This window comes from Scardinius erythrophthalmus, assembly GCF_964197995.2.
Source record: "Scardinius erythrophthalmus genome assembly, chromosome: 5".
Classification (NCBI taxonomy): domain Eukaryota; kingdom Metazoa; phylum Chordata; class Actinopteri; order Cypriniformes; family Leuciscidae; genus Scardinius; species Scardinius erythrophthalmus.
The window spans coordinates 24844731-24861601 of NC_138225.1; the positions used below are offsets into that span (position 1 = coordinate 24844731).

Here is a 16871-nt window from a genome sequence, read left to right on the forward strand (position 1 = left end):
ATTTGCCATATATTTAAATACATTTTGGCTAGATTTTATTTATTTATTTATTCAGAATGGGTAGGATGGACAGATGACTATAATTGCCTGAAAATAGTTATTATTGGAGAAGCTTAAGAAAAAAGCGTTCTGTTTGTAATTTTTAACTGTTGTCCCTGACAGGTGCAGGTGCTGGTTTCTCTAGGTTTTGTATTTTAAGGAACTGTAATGACTATAAAACTGACTTTTTTTCAGTAGCAGTTTATGACACTTGAGGGGATGGTGGGGTATCAGGGCTGTAATTATCAGACGGGGTGTCATTATAGGTATGCGCCATGTCACACTTAGCAATGGTGGCCCAATGTGCGAACAGTCTGGTGTCAGATGACACATCTTCCCTGTTTCTTCCCCTGACACATGAACTCTGTGTTTTTTATTTGAGTGAAAAAAATAAAACAGAAATCTTTCTGGTTCTAAGTAGGCAACTGAGACAGTTCACAGATCCCCTTCGGCTCTGGACTATGGCCTATTCATTGCTATTTTTTGATGTATTAATGTTTGACTCATAATCTTATCCCCCTTCAGAATTATATTAACTTCACTTAAGAGCCACTGGGAGTTTACAGACAGAAACTGACTTGAAAATCTCACGTTTGGAGACAGTTTAACTCAAGGCTTTGGTCTGTAGGTGTAGGTAGAAGGAAGGTACAGCTCCTTCTCTAGGTGCCTGCATTATGTGGAGGTATCTTTAAATGTATAGAATGATTGTTGGTGGGTTTTATGCCAGTCTCTTGACAAACTTGACAGCTGTATAGTGCCAAAACTAAATCCATCTTAACCAGTGTAAATTATGAATTTTAATGGAAGAAACAGCAAAAGAACTGATAACATGCAAATGTGCTGTAATGTGCTTGGGAATGGTACAACTGCTTTTAAAATGTTGTTATTTCACCATGGAAAAGTGGAAAGTTGATAAAAATAAGAAATATTTATTGAGCAATAAATTAGCATATTACAATGATTCCTGAAGGATCATGTGACACAAGACTGGAGTAATGATGCTGAAAATTCAGCTTTGCCACAGGAATAAATTACATTTTAAAATATTCAAATAAAAAACAGTTATTTTAAATTGTAATGATATTTTACAATATTACTTTTTTTACTGTATTTTTATCAAATAAAAGCAGTCTTGGAGAACATTAGTGCTAAAACATTAAAAAACCTTACCAACCCCAAACTTTTCAACAGTATATGTGTGTCTCTCTCTCTATAAAGACATCAGACAAAGCAGATGTATAGCTCGTTTTGATCTTTTTATTTTACTCATACAAACAACGCTTTGATGATTATCAAATTCCACCATACAAAGTTTGCAAATCGCTTTTATTTTTTGTTTAACATTCCATCTATTTTTTAATTTTTTATTATTTTTTTTATTTAAAAGGATTTTCCCTATAAATTACTGATGGATGGGAGCCCTGCTAGTGGATTTTGTGTTTGTGCTGTTTTACTTCGCTATACTTTGAAGACAATTATGACAGAACCTGACTTTGTAAACATTTGGGCATGTGCTCATTTAGGAAACTAATTCATTTTTTTAATACAAATGCAAAGAGTTTTTCTTTTAGGGGTATGACTGTGGGTATGTCTGTAGTCATTATAATTAGCTTATATAAAAACGTAAATCTATTATATGTTTTCTTGTACATAGTTTAGTAAATGTGTGTATGTCTGTGTATTGAGCATGGACATTAAACTGTCAGATTAGATAAATGCATGTTAAAGAATATTAATGACTTTATACATATTTATATAATCACATGCATTAACTCGTTAAATCTATGACAGCCCTAGTAAAAAATATTTGATCTTCGTTTTAAGAATATCGATGGGTAGTAACAGTGAAAAAATGACCTTTTAAATGATTTTATATACATCATAAAGTATGTTTTGCATGCTGGGACAAGCATGGGATGCTGGTATCCTGGTCGGCGGCATGGGATGTTAGTTGCTGTTTTGCTGGTCCCCAACATGGGATGCTGGTTGCTGGTCCCAGCATGGGATGTTGGTGTACTGGTGGACCAGCATTGTCTTGTGGGTGCTGATATGATCCTAGCAAGACCACAAGACAACTTGCGTAGGTGTTACGTACCAAGACATTTATACAATTAATTTTAGACGAAAAACAGAAAAGAAAAACACATGTTGCATTAGGTTACATGTTTATTGGTACACAGCAAAGTCCTCAGTATTAAATGAACACAGCTCAGTTTTCATATGGTCCCAATCTATAGAGAGTAAACTTAACACTGAAGCACTGTTGCAGTTAGTGAAATAAAGTAGATTTACTCTACAAGTGATGATTGACCATTAGTGATGACTCCTGCGGCAGTGAAGATAATAAGTGATGGGTCGGTCACAAACAAATCTTTAATATGACTCGGGAACACCGAGTTGTCTCAGAGAGTGATTCGTTTATTTTGTGTTGACCGCGCATCCACAACATCCTATAGGTTCTGTACAGGAAACAGAAATGATTAGTTCACCTCTCGAGTCTTCAGGTTCAGATCCGAGTCGTTCGTTCATCCCGTGACAGCCCATAGAGGCTATGCTGTCTCTACCGGGAAGAGAAATGATTAGTTCACCTCTCAAGTCTTTTGTTCTTTTGTCACGTGACATGACAGCGTATTGGACACAGAAATGAGTTAACATTAATAATTCTCAAACTTCCTTGCAAACAAGCACAGACATTTTTTTAACTCTTACAGTTACATGATGTGTTTCTGGTCTCAAATTTTAGCTTTTTTATTTCTTACAATTTATAATTTTTTGAATTTCTGTCATGATGGTTCTTTTCCATAACACTAAATGTGGTAATAAAGAGTTGGTAATGCTTTAAACTTTATCTGTATGATGGGGAAAATCACTTTGATAAAGCAAAGAAACCTACATATAATAACAACATACAGTTACGTGACAAAAGACCGAACGACTCGAACCCTAGGACTCGAGAGGTGAACTAATAAATTTTGCATCCAGTACCGACTGCATAGCTTTAGCCTATGGGGCTGACACGTGATGAATGAACGACTCAGATCGGGAGGTGAGGTAAACTAACAGACTGCATAGGCTGAAGATACAGATAAGCAAGGAATTAATTGTTTCTGTTTCTCATAATTTGGCCTTGTCCTTGTCCTTGCATTGCAATTTTTTTCTTATTCTAAATGTGATCAACAATTGATGTGTTTGGGGAATATGGCTTTTAACAAGTAACATTTTAATTATATTCTGCTGAAATGACTTGAAAAAAGATTTGTTCATTTTGATGAACGAGATTCAAAGATCCAAGTCAGTAAAATAATCCGAACTTCCCATTACTAGAAGATAAGAGGAACAACAAGAACAGAAAAAAAGAAGAGACTAGCTAACAACATAACTACTAGATGAAATCAACTGCAAAATAAAATGAATATCTCACCAGAGGATGTTTAAACACCTCAATCAACATCATCACCATGTTCACTTATTGTAAACCATGGCTTTATTCTTTCATATGGTACATGCATAAATGTTGTTGAAGTTTGTTTGAAGTCACCAATATTGTGATTAGTGTTCCCTTTAGTTGGGCACTTGGCCACTGGCTTTGGTTAAATACATTTTTTTATTTATTTTTTTATTACATTTTTTAATGAATGAATTAACATGCTATCACTATTGTCTACAATATTTCAGGCTAATTTTACTATGTAAACTTTTGAAATCAGTCACTGACAGCTGGATTTTGACACGCAAGTTCCCAAATGAGCATGAAAGTCTTTAAAAACAGCAACTTTCAATTTTAAGCTTTCCTTATCAAGTTACTATTAACTGTACCATTGAAAGAGCTCTTCTCATAGTCCCTTTTCTTGAACAAACTGCTTATGATTAAGATCATACTGTAGCTAAAACAATTAAAATGTTCAGTTCTACTTTCAACAGAGGGAACATAGTAGTTAGCATAGTAAAAATACAATGTTATAATTATATATCACAATAAATCATGTTTTAATCTTATATTGTTTTTTCCTTTACATCATTAATGTGTTAAATAGAAAAAAACTATGCTTGTCCCCAAATCACTGCTTGCTTACAGACAGCTGGCCTCCTCACACTCAAACCGACAAGACCATGCTTTTGAACCAGCTTTACCAGCTCTGTTTTGCTTGAAAACATCATGACTATGCTGGTCCACCAGCCAGACCAGCACTAACCAGCATAAGCTAGCCTGGACCAGCATAGAATTTATGCTGTATTTTTTAGCAGGGTAGTCATCTGATTTCAGGTATTTATTGAAATGACAAAGGTAGAGGTGGACTAACCATTACAACACAAAAATGCATTTTTGTTTTCTTAACCAGAGTGTAAAATTGGATTTTCAATGCTCCTTTTTATCATATTGTGTTGTTTATATCTTTAATTCAGTAGTATTATCACATCACATTTGATGAAATTAAAATTCAAACAATAAGATATGCAAGTACAAAAATCAAAATACCAAAATCAGCATTCACACAAAGGTGAAAAGATCCTAAAAATGTGTATCTATTTACATCTACACTGTGCATTATTTATTCAGTTTTTATGTTTTTTTTGGTTTTGTTCATTCATTTTTGTTTAAATGTTTAGTTGTGTAACAAAAGCCTTGATCATCCTGTTCTTGTTGACAAAAACAAATAGTAGACAGCAGCACACAAGTGTGGTTGTAAAACCGTCACACACAATACATCTGTTTGTGGTAACCAAGCTGCTGAACAGAGCAGATGGTAGAGGACAAACCGGATTGCCCAGCCCTCTTCCCTGACACATTTGAATTCTGTCTGTAAAAGCACTTGAATAGTTTCATCTTTCGCGGTCAAAAGACACCGTGGATCAATTTACAATTAAAAGCATCCTATCTGTTTCTCACTTCCACATATTGTTATGCTATAGCTAAAACAATTCTTTTTCTCCACCTTTCTATTCTTTGTGTTCAATTTATGTTGTTATTGTTGTCTTCATTAGTAAAGAGCTCAGAAATAATGAGTACCTGGTGTAATGTGATCAGCTCCATCAGTTCATTCAGTGCCATAATGTTGCAAATGATTACACTTACTCCAAAGTTGTGATAACCATAAAGAGAAATTACACATCATAGAAAATAAAAATAAACCCTGACAGGGTGATCAGGTGTTGCATCATCCTGCAGTTCTCTGATTTATCACTTCTATCACCCTGATAACTGCCTATTTTATAGAGCCAATGAAACATAGTTAGCATCTGACCAGAAGTGCAAACAGTAAATATATATAGATTAATAAATCTAAACACACACACATATATATATAATAACATATTAAAGGAGAGCAAAATAAAGGATACAGATGCAGAGACCAGCTCAATGTAGTTGTCTAAAAAAACTATACCAAGTGCAATATATGACAAAATGCAGTACAAGGTGTAAATGTAAAGTATGACACAGAAAGTGCGTTTTTGAGAATGAAGTATATGTAAATGGCCAGTGACCACATCTGTGCAAAATGGCATCATGAGGTAGAAAGGAAAGTGCAAAAGAGACCTTTGTAAGAGTGTAGTATAGAGGCATGTTAATGTACTTGTACTCTAATGCTTAGTACATTAGAAAATGTCTTTTTCTGTTTGAAGGTCTTCTCTTTTTTTTTTTTTTTTTTTGGCTCACTATAGCCTATATGTGACCTGCCAACACTATCTCACGAACAATTCGTCAAATTCGTACGAATGATAAAAAGTTGGCTAATTCGTACGACCTCACTCGTACGAATTTGTACGATTTGCCTAAACCCACGTGATGGGTAGGTTTAGGGGCGGGGTCAGGGGTAGGTCATTCGTATGAATTCATACGAATTGGGCAATTCGTAAAATATGTACGATTTTGCAAAAATCTTACTAATTCGTACGAGTGAGGTCGTATGAATTCGTACGAATTAGCCACCTCGTAGAATTTGTACGTTCTCCCGTGAGATCAGGTTGGACCTGCTCATTTTATATACTTTATATATTTGGTGTACTTATTCTCTGCTAAGTATATAATTATTGTTTCTAGAATAGCCTCTGAAGATAAACAGTTTTTGACAGAATTAAGAGATTTATTTCGAACATACTGCATATTAAATACTTACCACATTAAAAAGCGGCAGAATACATTTTTTTCATTATAAAATCAACAATTTCAAAGCAGACACTCTTTTGGCTTATAATCACTGTTCTCCACAAACAAGTATTTCAGAGTTCTTTGTTTATTAGTTCATTTGTTAGTTTGTTCAATCTCACAAATGGTTCTGTCAGTTCTGTCTATGTTTTAAACACTTTAAAGACTGAAAACTTATAGCATCCAGTTACGTATTGCAGAAAAGTCCCCAAACTGTTTTTCCGCCAGTGAGTCTTTATGCACAAATCTGTCATTTTTGCTTAAAGTTCACATCAGTCAAAACTTTTTTACAGATTCTGAGTGGAGCCCAGAATACCAAAACTCAGAAACAAAACATTTTCTCTCAAATAGCGGTAAACTGTTCACTTATCTGCGGCATTCGCTATTGAGTGCTGGTTTCTCAGTCATCTATTAAGTTTTAACACATTCACCTCGTTCCTCCAGTTACTCTTCCCAGTCTGAGAGGATTTTGTCAGCAACGCCATTTACCCAAGTATTCATGCACCTTCAGAGAAACGCCATTTAATGACTTCACGTGTGTTTTTTGAAAGTTTTAGGTTCATCCAAAGGAGTCACAGTTTCACTTTAGAGAGAAAGTGATGTTGCATCTTCTCTCATGGGTGGACTTAACCTTTTTAATAGTATTGTATATGAACTTATGGTTGTTTAAATTGGCATCTGAAGCCATCGCTGTGCAAAGCTTATTTGCGCGATTGGTGTCTATTTCTGTAGACTGAATGTTAACATTACAGAATATGTAAAATAATAGGTCTTTCTTATAATTTCCAGCCTGTCTACAGCCTATTTGAAGCTGAATCAAACTCAGACATAAACTTTAGATCTCAGTTCTACTCCACACTGAAGACAAAACAAAAATCGAGCATTGCGTTAGTTCAGGCAGGCCATGTCAGGCCAGCTAGCATCAGCTGATAGCCAGCTGTTTATAACGTGTTCCAATCCAGTGTTTCAATTCAACATTTCCTCCAAAGCATCGCTGCTCGCATTTAAACTGTCATTGCTGAATTTAGATAACTATTGTATGGCTGCAAGTTAATTTAACATCGGCAATGAGGAAACTGCTATTCTTAGCACAAGTCATTATTACATTACTCACCGATGCTTTTGCGAACAGTCATTCAAAATTCATTCCGCAGGGTGTATGCTTCCCCTGCCGGACGGCCACTCGTACAGCCTACTAATTATGCAATATACAACAAGCTTGTTGTATTTAACTGGCTGCTGCTAGGGGTGTATGCTTCCCCCTTTACGCTCACATAATTCGCATTAACCAGCTCATAGCAACACGCTTGCGCATCTTCCTTACTAGCAGGGGTGACGCTTCCCCCATTATACGGTACAATTATACATGGGCTACATGCATTAATCATAATGTAGGCTACTTAACTTGCTGCTGCTAGGGGTGTATGATTCCCCCTTTTTTACAATCACACATATGCTTAAAGCAGCTTAAGCAACATGCTTGTTGCATCCTCGATTACTCAGCTCGGGGTGACGGCTTCCCAATTAATGCAAGTAATAGCATGTCAAACACTCTAAACTGGAGATATAGATTTGAAGCTGCTAGGGGTGTATGCTTCCCCCTTTTACAATCACACTGCTAAGCATTATGCTTAGCCAACATTTCACATTATCGACCATTCAACTGCTTCAGTAGTGTTGGGGGGTATTGGCATATATGGTTGTTTTGAGGGTTTGACTTGCTGCTCTCCCCGCTCTGTCCAGGCATAGCTGCATGGACAGGCGTAGGAGTTTTGCCCAGAACAGAACCATACCGCCAACACTAACTGTATGCTGAAATTGTAATAAATGTATATGCTTGGCAAAGTGGTCCTGACTGAACTGCAAATCAAGGTACAGGAGACAGTGTTTTTGTGGTATTTGCCATCTACATTATATTTTTGATTGTATTTGCTGGGATGGCAGGTTAATGTGTCTTTAAGAGACACATTAACATTTAAGAGAGAAGCACGGTGGTGGAGTCTTTGGCACTTTGCCAAGCAAACCCATAGGCTTCTGGTAAACCACCTCATGATAAAGTTGTAATCTTACTCTCTCCCCTTTTCTGTCGCTTTACCACAATTCATATTAGACCACAAGCAGAGAGGCTCGCGTCTCTCGTCAGCAAAATTGGAGCCTCCTTTTTGTAGGGATCTGAGAGGGCTGAGAGTAATTTTCACTTGAGTTTGTCCTCTTAGCCAGCAACGAAGAGCTTTTTAGGCATTTAAATCAGCGGCCTCACAAATGAATCATTTTTTTTTTCTTAATAGATGCTGTTTTTTTTTTTTTTTTTTGGATCGGTGTTTGTAATGCATCATTAAAATCTGTGAGTTGTAAATCATCTCAACCGATAGTCTTTCATTACTCACCCTAACGCTGCCCATTGAATAATAAGCATCTTTGATTTATAATTCAGAGTGGAGACCATGAGTGTTAAGCATCATAACAGAACCACAGGCACTCACTAGAGCACAAGCAAAACTGTTGCTACTGTAGCAACTAATTAAAGCGCAGTACTCTCTCTCTCTCTCTCTCTCTCTCTCTCTCTCTCTCTCTCTCTCACACACACACACACACACACACGCATATTTACATCTTCATTTAATCCACTTTATTAGCAGCAGCCTTGGAATACAGATGGTTTACTCTGTTGTGCATAGTTGTAAGAGGGAGGAAGACGGGCGTTTCTGATGAAAGAAAACACATCCGCAAGTATTAAGTGAACGACAAAAGTTTTGCATTCTTGAATGTCTGTAGCACTGCTCCACATTACTGAAATACATCAATGCAGTTTCACTAATCCTGTCAGGTCGTTTGTTGTAGTGTCAGCCGAGGGAAAAGCACATTGTCTCAGGTGTGTTTTGCAGCCAGTAATCTTTCTTTGTGCTGACTTGCAGAAGATAATGTGGCATAGAGACTACCCGTTACAGTGCAGGTTTTATCCTCTGTTGTATAATAGAGATATTCATGAGCAGAAATAGGATCATGCTAGCCTCATTATTCAGAGACCACCTGGTTCATTGGCTTCTAAATAATATGTGCTAGATAAAATAAAGATGTGTTCGAGATTGATATTGTGTTTTTGTGTAGGTTGGATTTACAAAGCAATACTCCCACTCTGTTTATTACAGTATATTGTTTTTGTTCTGTGCCGCAGCCCGCAAGCTGAGAAAGATTGGACAGATGAAAGGTCCGGATGAGGTCGGCTCCATTCAGGGCCCGTTAGAGACTGTCCCGTGCCTGTCGCCCAAGCCCTGCCTGACGTTCCATTCACAGCTGATCTTCTTGAACATCCTGGAGTCCATCGAGCCAGAGGTGGTGAACGCCGGCCACGATCACGCTCAGCCTGACTCGGCAGCTGCTCTCCTCACCAGCCTTAACGAGTTGGGAGAGAGGCAACTTGTCAAGGTAGTGAAATGGGCCAAAGGACTTCCAGGTAATTTAAGCATGTCAAATTGTCATAACTCATTTCAGTTTGAGCTTCATTTCAATTTTTTTATCTATTAGCTTATTTTAAATAAATATATATATATATATATATATATATATATATATATATATATATATATATATATATATATATATATCAGTAAGTTAATACAATAATTTAAATACACCTCTTCGGGTAAAAAAAGGTCAGGATGTCATAATGAAGAAAAAACCTCATTAACCAAATACAATTTTTTAGAGAAAAGTTTACATTTATTTATAGTTTGAAGTAGTTTGGTATATTCTTTTATTATTATTTCTTTGAACAATTAAAAAACATTTTAACAACACTGCTTTACTGCTTATAATTATTTGAAAAACTTTTTTTTTGTACAAAATCAGTAATGTGGTGCAACAACATGCAGAATTATGCAGGAAATGAAAACATAAAACAGCAAATTATATCACAGAGAGGACCCCTGCAGAGTAGACCCTCGTAGTCTCTTAAAACATCAAATCTTTGGACTTTTTTATGACAAGACAAGGTTAGTTCAAGTTGTAAAATGTCTTATGATGTACAATATGTATTCAATGTGTAATGAAAGTATTACTGTTTACTGTTTAAAAAAAAAACATATGAAACAAATACAAAGAGTACATAAAAAAAAAACCTCATCAAAAAAGATCCTGCTTTGTTGATTCATGTCGGGACATCAGTGAATAATTATTTGGTTATTTTTTTCCACAGTGATTTAATTATGGTTTTATTTCCAATTGAAAGGCTTGAGAGTACGTGTTGTGTAATCTACTTCCCTCTAATGGCTTTGATAAAGGGCGTTTTGAAAAGCAAAGGCTGACTTCAATCCTATGTAAAATGTGCCGACGGCAAACCATCAAATACTGAGATGTGTGTGATTGAATTAGGTTGTTGTGATTGGTTGCGGTTCTCCAATGTCATTTTATTGATAGCAATAATAAAACTGTAATGCATTTTAATCTGCACTGAAGCTAATGGTGAATCTGTTCAGAGAAAAGTGACTTCAAGTTTTAGCCCAGGAATGTGCAGCATATATCCCATTTGTTTCCTGACAGCAGTGCATATGCTGCCTGGTTTTCTACAAACTCAGTTTTGTTTGGTTCAAGTCGATGTACTAAACATCCTCGGTTCAGATAGGCATGCATATTTTTTTCTAAGTAACGTCAGATTAAGTCTGATTCATAGCTTGAGTTGGCGGAATTGAAATAGAGTCGTAAATGAAGTTAATATCACCCAGGCAGCTGACAAACTGTAAGCTATAGGCATCAAACACAAACCACAAATATCTCTCCCATCTCTCCCCATCTCTCAGGTTTCCGTAACCTGCATGTGGATGATCAGATGACAGTCATACAACACACTTGGATGGGAGTGATGGTCTTTGCTCTGGGTTGGAGATCCTACAAGAACGCCAATGCGCGGATGCTGTATTTCGCTCCAGACCTGGTTTTCAATGAGTCAGTCTTATTCTCTTTCATATCCGCCCTGCCCTTATTTGCCTGTTTTCTTTTGTGTCCGACACCCATCTGTGTTTTGTATTGTTGCCTCCTCTCTCTCTCTCTCCCTCTCTCTCACTCTTTTTCATTCCATTTCCTTCTTCTGTCCATTTGTTCGTCTTGTAAATGTACTAATCCATCTTTCCTCAAACTCATTTTTCTTTCATTTCTCCTTAGCGGCCCTGTCTCTGCCTTATTCCATCTCTTTATCTTCCTCTCTCTCTCTCTGTCGAGCAGGTACATATCTTGTACTTCATGCACACAATAACAGTCTCGTCGTGGAGACTTCCAAGATTCATTTATAATTTACTGCTGGCTTATTATGGTGTGGAGGATCTTTGTCACAAACACAATCCCAGGAGAGATTGGATTTTTTGGGGAGCACACATGCTCTCAATGGCCTTTTTCACCAATATCTGAAATAGAAGACTTCGTTACTAAATGCATCTTGGCCATATCCCATACCAGTACTGCCGACGGGAATTGCGTTTTAGGCATGAAATATATTTCATTTAGTAGGAGATTTAGGAGTCATTAGATGACTGACCGCATTATTCAGTAATACTGTATGGTAATTAGCGGATGGGAAGTTCTTTCAATCTGAAATTGCCAGATGTTTCTTTGTTTGCTTCTTTCTCTCTCTCTCTGTCTGTCTATTAATCTGCCCTTATCTGTCAGTCGTAGGATGCATATCTCCAGCATGTACGAGCACTGTGTTCAGATGAAGCACCTCTCGCAGGAGTTTGTGCTGCTGCAGGTCACACAGGAAGAGTTCCTCTGCATGAAGGCCCTCCTCCTCTTCAGCATCAGTGAGTCTACTTCTGTGTCTGTTTCTTTATGTTCATACACAGATTTTTCTGCCAGAGTACTCATAGATATTAACAACTAATAAGTAGCCAGTTGTAAACACATAAAATGTCTATAATCAGCATCTTGAAATAGTGGCCTTGACCTGACCCACCTCAGAGAGCTTCTAGACCAGGGGTATGCAAGTAAAGTTCCAAAAGGTCCAGTCTCTATATTTCCTTGTCTGGACAATACTTTTTTGGAATAGTAAATACTTTGTAAAAGAAAAAATCCTAAACACTCAAAATAGTCATCAAAGATGAGAATCTTTGGCCCCAAGAGCCAAAGCAGTGATGTCTAAGAATTTTTACCAGTATTTACCAACAAAAAGTAAATATTTCTCCCAACTGGATATGAATATTGAATTTTTTTTTTTTTACATTTAGACACCTTTACACTAGAAGCCTTGGGACTGAGAAAACATACTGGGGGTGCGGGGGGTCACGGTTATGGAGTTTTAAATTCTGTTTTGTGTTTTGTTCCTGTCTCTCTGCTCAGTTCAATTTTGGTTTTCTTGGTCACTGATTATCTCATCCTTTGTTTCTATTACAAATAAATGATGTTTTATTAACAAAGTTCGGGAGGAGCACGTTCAGATAATTAACACAAGTGGAGAGCACTCAGCAATCGATGGTAAGAGGTATATATACATTCAGCAGTCTCACCTCAATCCATTGACAGTTTTGCAGCATCCCCCCACCTCCCCTTCCTCACGCGTCTAGTCCTAAACACTTACATGGGGGGGAGTACTCTGGGCTCGGGCCGAACTCCGAGCTCGGAGCCCTCCCCCCGGACAGCACGCCAAATACGCATTAAACTTTACCCCCTCAAATTGTATGTAAGTGCATAGCTGTCAACCCTCCCGTTTTTTCCGGGTTTCTCACGTATTTTAGCTCTTTTCCCGCTGTCTTCCCGTTTTTGTATTTCCCCGTAAAATATCCTGTATTTTTTTATGCTCTGATTGTGTTTACGCGCAACTATCTGTGTCTGTGAAGTGGCTTGCACTTATGCTGCTAGACCTCCAGTAAAGCAGGTGGCAGTATACAGACAGTAGCTTAGGCTGCTGTCGAAGAAGAAGACAGTTGCAGCGGCGGGCGCTGGGCGGTAGGAGGGAAAAAGTAGCGAGAAGTGAACTTCAAGAAGAGTAGAGTAGATGAGTGTGCGATGATGGATCAGGACGCCGATGGCCAAAATCACCGAATTAACCACCAACCAAAACTGAAGACATTATGCCGATATTTGAGTAGCCTAAATCTGAGACCACCTTCCACTACCTGAGAAGCAGCCATGTATGTCCAAATTATACCTACTGCAAAAGTTGTTGTTGTAGGGGAGTGCGGGGCACAACGCACGGGGCTAGTTGTTACACACTTGTTTTAAATACTTCCACACATACTAGGATGACGAAACTTGGTGTATTTACTAGTTGCCATATCAACACTAACTTAAATAGAGAATTTTTTTTTTTTTTTGGAAGATATCCATAGACATTTATTAAACCATAGCAAAATTTCTTAAGTTAATTTTTCATCTCTATTTTTTGTGTTTATTTAAAATTAGACAAATCTGATATTATTTTAATCTCCAATATGTTATTTAACAGTTGAGATAGTTCTTTAATGCTTCGCTAACTAGCAGAAGACACTAGCCGGGTTTAAATCCCAGTTGTGCAGGCGGGGCATGTTGTCAAACTGCGTTACAATGTTCCCCTATTAGAAATATGCTATTCTATTCTATAGTTTTATTCATTTTATTGAGAAAACGTGAGAAAAAGGTGAATAAATACTGAGAGTCAATGTTCAGAAATTACAAATTATTTATTTGTTTTGAACTATGTTGTATAACTGTTTTCCTGTGTTCGTAGTCAAAACTCAAAAAAAATTGTTTATATTTAATTTTAATTATTAAAAATTGCTATTATTTTATATGATTTATTTAGAACATATTTTAGTTTGTCTTGTTTTTTTTTGTTTTTTTATTAGATCAGATAACATTTTAAGATGTCATATGTCATGTTACAATGTGCCTTACCTATGGGGCATGTTGTCACATTTCACTTCCATTCTTTCGGGTATATGCAGAAAAAAGTATATACTGTATTAATAAAAAAAATAATATAATAATATATAATAATAAATATATAATAATATATTTATAATAAAATAATAAATAAAATAATAATAAAAAACACATAATTGTACTAGACATGTGGGAAATTAATGTGGGGAAAAATAAATACTCTGAACCATAAGCAGATTTACACAAACTGAGAAAGTCAAAAAGCGTTACTTTGTGCCCCGCTCTCCCCTAATTTCAGTGTTATACGATCCATTGGTCTGTCATTCTTTAATATATATTGTGTAGTTATAAACTCTTTAGACTGTTAATGATTAGTGCTTTTTTTTAAGTTTGTGAGTAAGAATCGTGTAAAAAAAATCCCTTATTTTGGGGATGGATTCCGGGAAATCTCCCTTATTTTCAATATTCAATGTTGACAGCTATGTGTAAATGTGAACTCGTGAATTATCTCCTGTCAGTCATTATGTTCGTCTTGTATTTAAACTCCCTGTTTTGTTCAGTCCTTTGTCGGTTCTCGTATGTTTATTGGTTTGCTATTCCTCCTACGTTTCCCTGTGTTCCTGAATATTGTGAAGTTTAAATAAAATCTATTCTGAGTTACTATTTTGTCTCATTGTGCGTGCTGCAGACCAGCCTGTTACACAGGGTTTACCTCTTAAGGAAAGTATGGATCATTTTTATATTTTGCACAAATTAATAAACTGCTAAAAACAAACAACATACATAATCTAATAATCAGAGCTATCATCATGAGCACAAAACACGATGCTTCGAGAAATGATGCTGTGGGAACACTCTGCATGATTGAGTCGTGAAGCATGTGTGAAATCAGTCCAATGTGTGATGGGACGTCAGAGGTGGGTGATGTCACGAACCCGGAAACTATAAAGCGTGCCCAAAGAGTGTAGCGCTAGCAACCAATAACGTCCCATCACACCATTGGACTGATTTCACACATGCTTCACAACGCAATCACGCAGAGTGCTCCCACAGCGTCATTTCTCAACGCAGCACAAGTTCAGCAGCAGCAGTTCAGATTGTTTGTCATATTTGCCCACGCTACATCACGGGTGAGGATACACATGATTTGTGTGTTGTTTGTTTGGAAGCGGAGTATGCACAGTCAGCTCTCTAGGGAACTGGTTTTAAGCATTGTGAACATCTTCCATTAAGGACGTTCCATTCCCACTTGGCGCTCTTTGGTGCTCAGGCTCACATTCCTCGTGGCTCGGGTCCCACTGCTGCCAAGCGGCGATTCAGTTCATGTGAATCGCAAATGGATTTAGCAGAGGGGTTTGAGACGGGTCCAGCCTTATCTCTGCCCTAACCTGCTATGAGGAGGGTGCCAGAGCAACCAGTTCGGTTGTTCCCTGCCAGTTGTTGCTTCAGGGCACCGAATTGGTCACTCAAATAACACTAGAGGTCAGTCTCGAGAGACTGGTTCCCTTAGCAGATTTTCTGGCAGCGTGGAAGGTACTGCCAAATATATCTTGTTGGGTCCTCACAGTCAGAAAGGGATATACAATACAGTTCAGGTCTTGCCCGCCCAGATTTATGGGGGTCCTGCCCACAGTGGTGGGCCCTGAGCAGGCTCTGGTTATGAAAAAGGAGGTAAAAACTTTGTTGGGGAAGAGGGCCATAGAATGTGTACCTCACCCCGACAGAGAAACCAGTTTCTACAGCCAATATTTTATCGTTCTAAAGAAGGATGGGGGGGGGGTGTCCTATTTTGTATCTGTGTCTTAAGAACCAGTCAGTCATGCAGTTCAAATTCAAAATGCTAACCTTGAGACAAATGCCACAGATGGGCCTGAGGACTGGTTTGTCCAGAAAGTACTCAAGGATGCATGTATCCATATCTCCATCCTTACACAACACAGGAAGTTCCTGAGGTTCGCTTTCGGGGGTTAAGCATACCAATATCAGGTTCTTCCTTTCGGTCTTGCTTTATCACCCCACACTTTCACCAAATACGTGGATGCAGCACTGGCGCCATTACAACTTCAGGGCATCTACATTCTGAACTACATCAACGATTGGTTGATTCTAGCTCAGTCCCATCAGCTGGCGGTTCGGCATCGAGATGTCGTTCTCACCCATATGAGAGTGTTGGAGTTAAGGTTAAATGCAAAGAAGGTTGTACCTTCTCCAGCTCAGAGGACCACTTTTTGGTGTGGTGTAGGATTCGGTTACGATGCAGGCACGTCTATTTCCGGTGCGCATCGAATCAATTCGGTCAACCATGAACAGAATAAAGCTAGGCCAGTCACACTGTAAAGCAGTTCCAGAGACTGTTAGGTCTGATGGCAGCAGCGTCCAACATGATACCTTTTGGCCTGCTGTACATGAGACCCCTTCAGTGGTGGGGTCTCATATACAGCAGGTCAAGGGGGCAAACCCTTTCGCATGATCAAAGTAATGCAGCGATGCTTACGTGCCTTGGTTATGTGGAAGAAACCCTGGTTCCTATCCCAAGGTCCCGTGTTCCCGAGTTCCTTGTTGTTGAAAGATGCTAATGACGGATGCTTCTCTCACGGGTTGGGGAACGATCCTAGATGGTCGCTCGACTCCAGGGCTGTGGAGGGGTCATTATCTCTCCTGGCACATCAACTGCCTGGAGATGATGGCTGTCTCTTTTGCTCTCAAGAATTTCCTCCTAGACCTCAGGGGGGCCACCATTTGCTCCTCCATACAGACAACACTTCAGTGGTCTCCTACATAAATCACCAGGTGTTTGCGTTCACGTCCACTTTGCAAACTGCCACACCAAATCCTTCTGTGG

General features: G+C 38.0%; 1 protein-coding gene across 2 annotated transcripts in view; it reads left to right on the plus strand.

Moving 5' to 3' along the window:
• The window catches only part of ar (androgen receptor), a 107742-nt gene that overhangs the window by 83583 nt on the left and 7288 nt on the right, over positions 1-16871 (plus strand). The window contains exons 4-7 of one of the 2 annotated variants that reach the window (XM_081366722.1): positions 9360-9638; positions 10981-11125; positions 11342-11401; positions 11843-11973. In XM_081366722.1, coding sequence (XP_081222848.1) covers positions 9360-9638; positions 10981-11125; positions 11342-11401; positions 11843-11973 — 615 coding nt within the window. The remainder of the gene's footprint in view (positions 1-9359; positions 9639-10980; positions 11126-11341; positions 11402-11842; positions 11974-16871) is intronic. The other variant, XM_081366723.1, reaches the window with a different exon arrangement.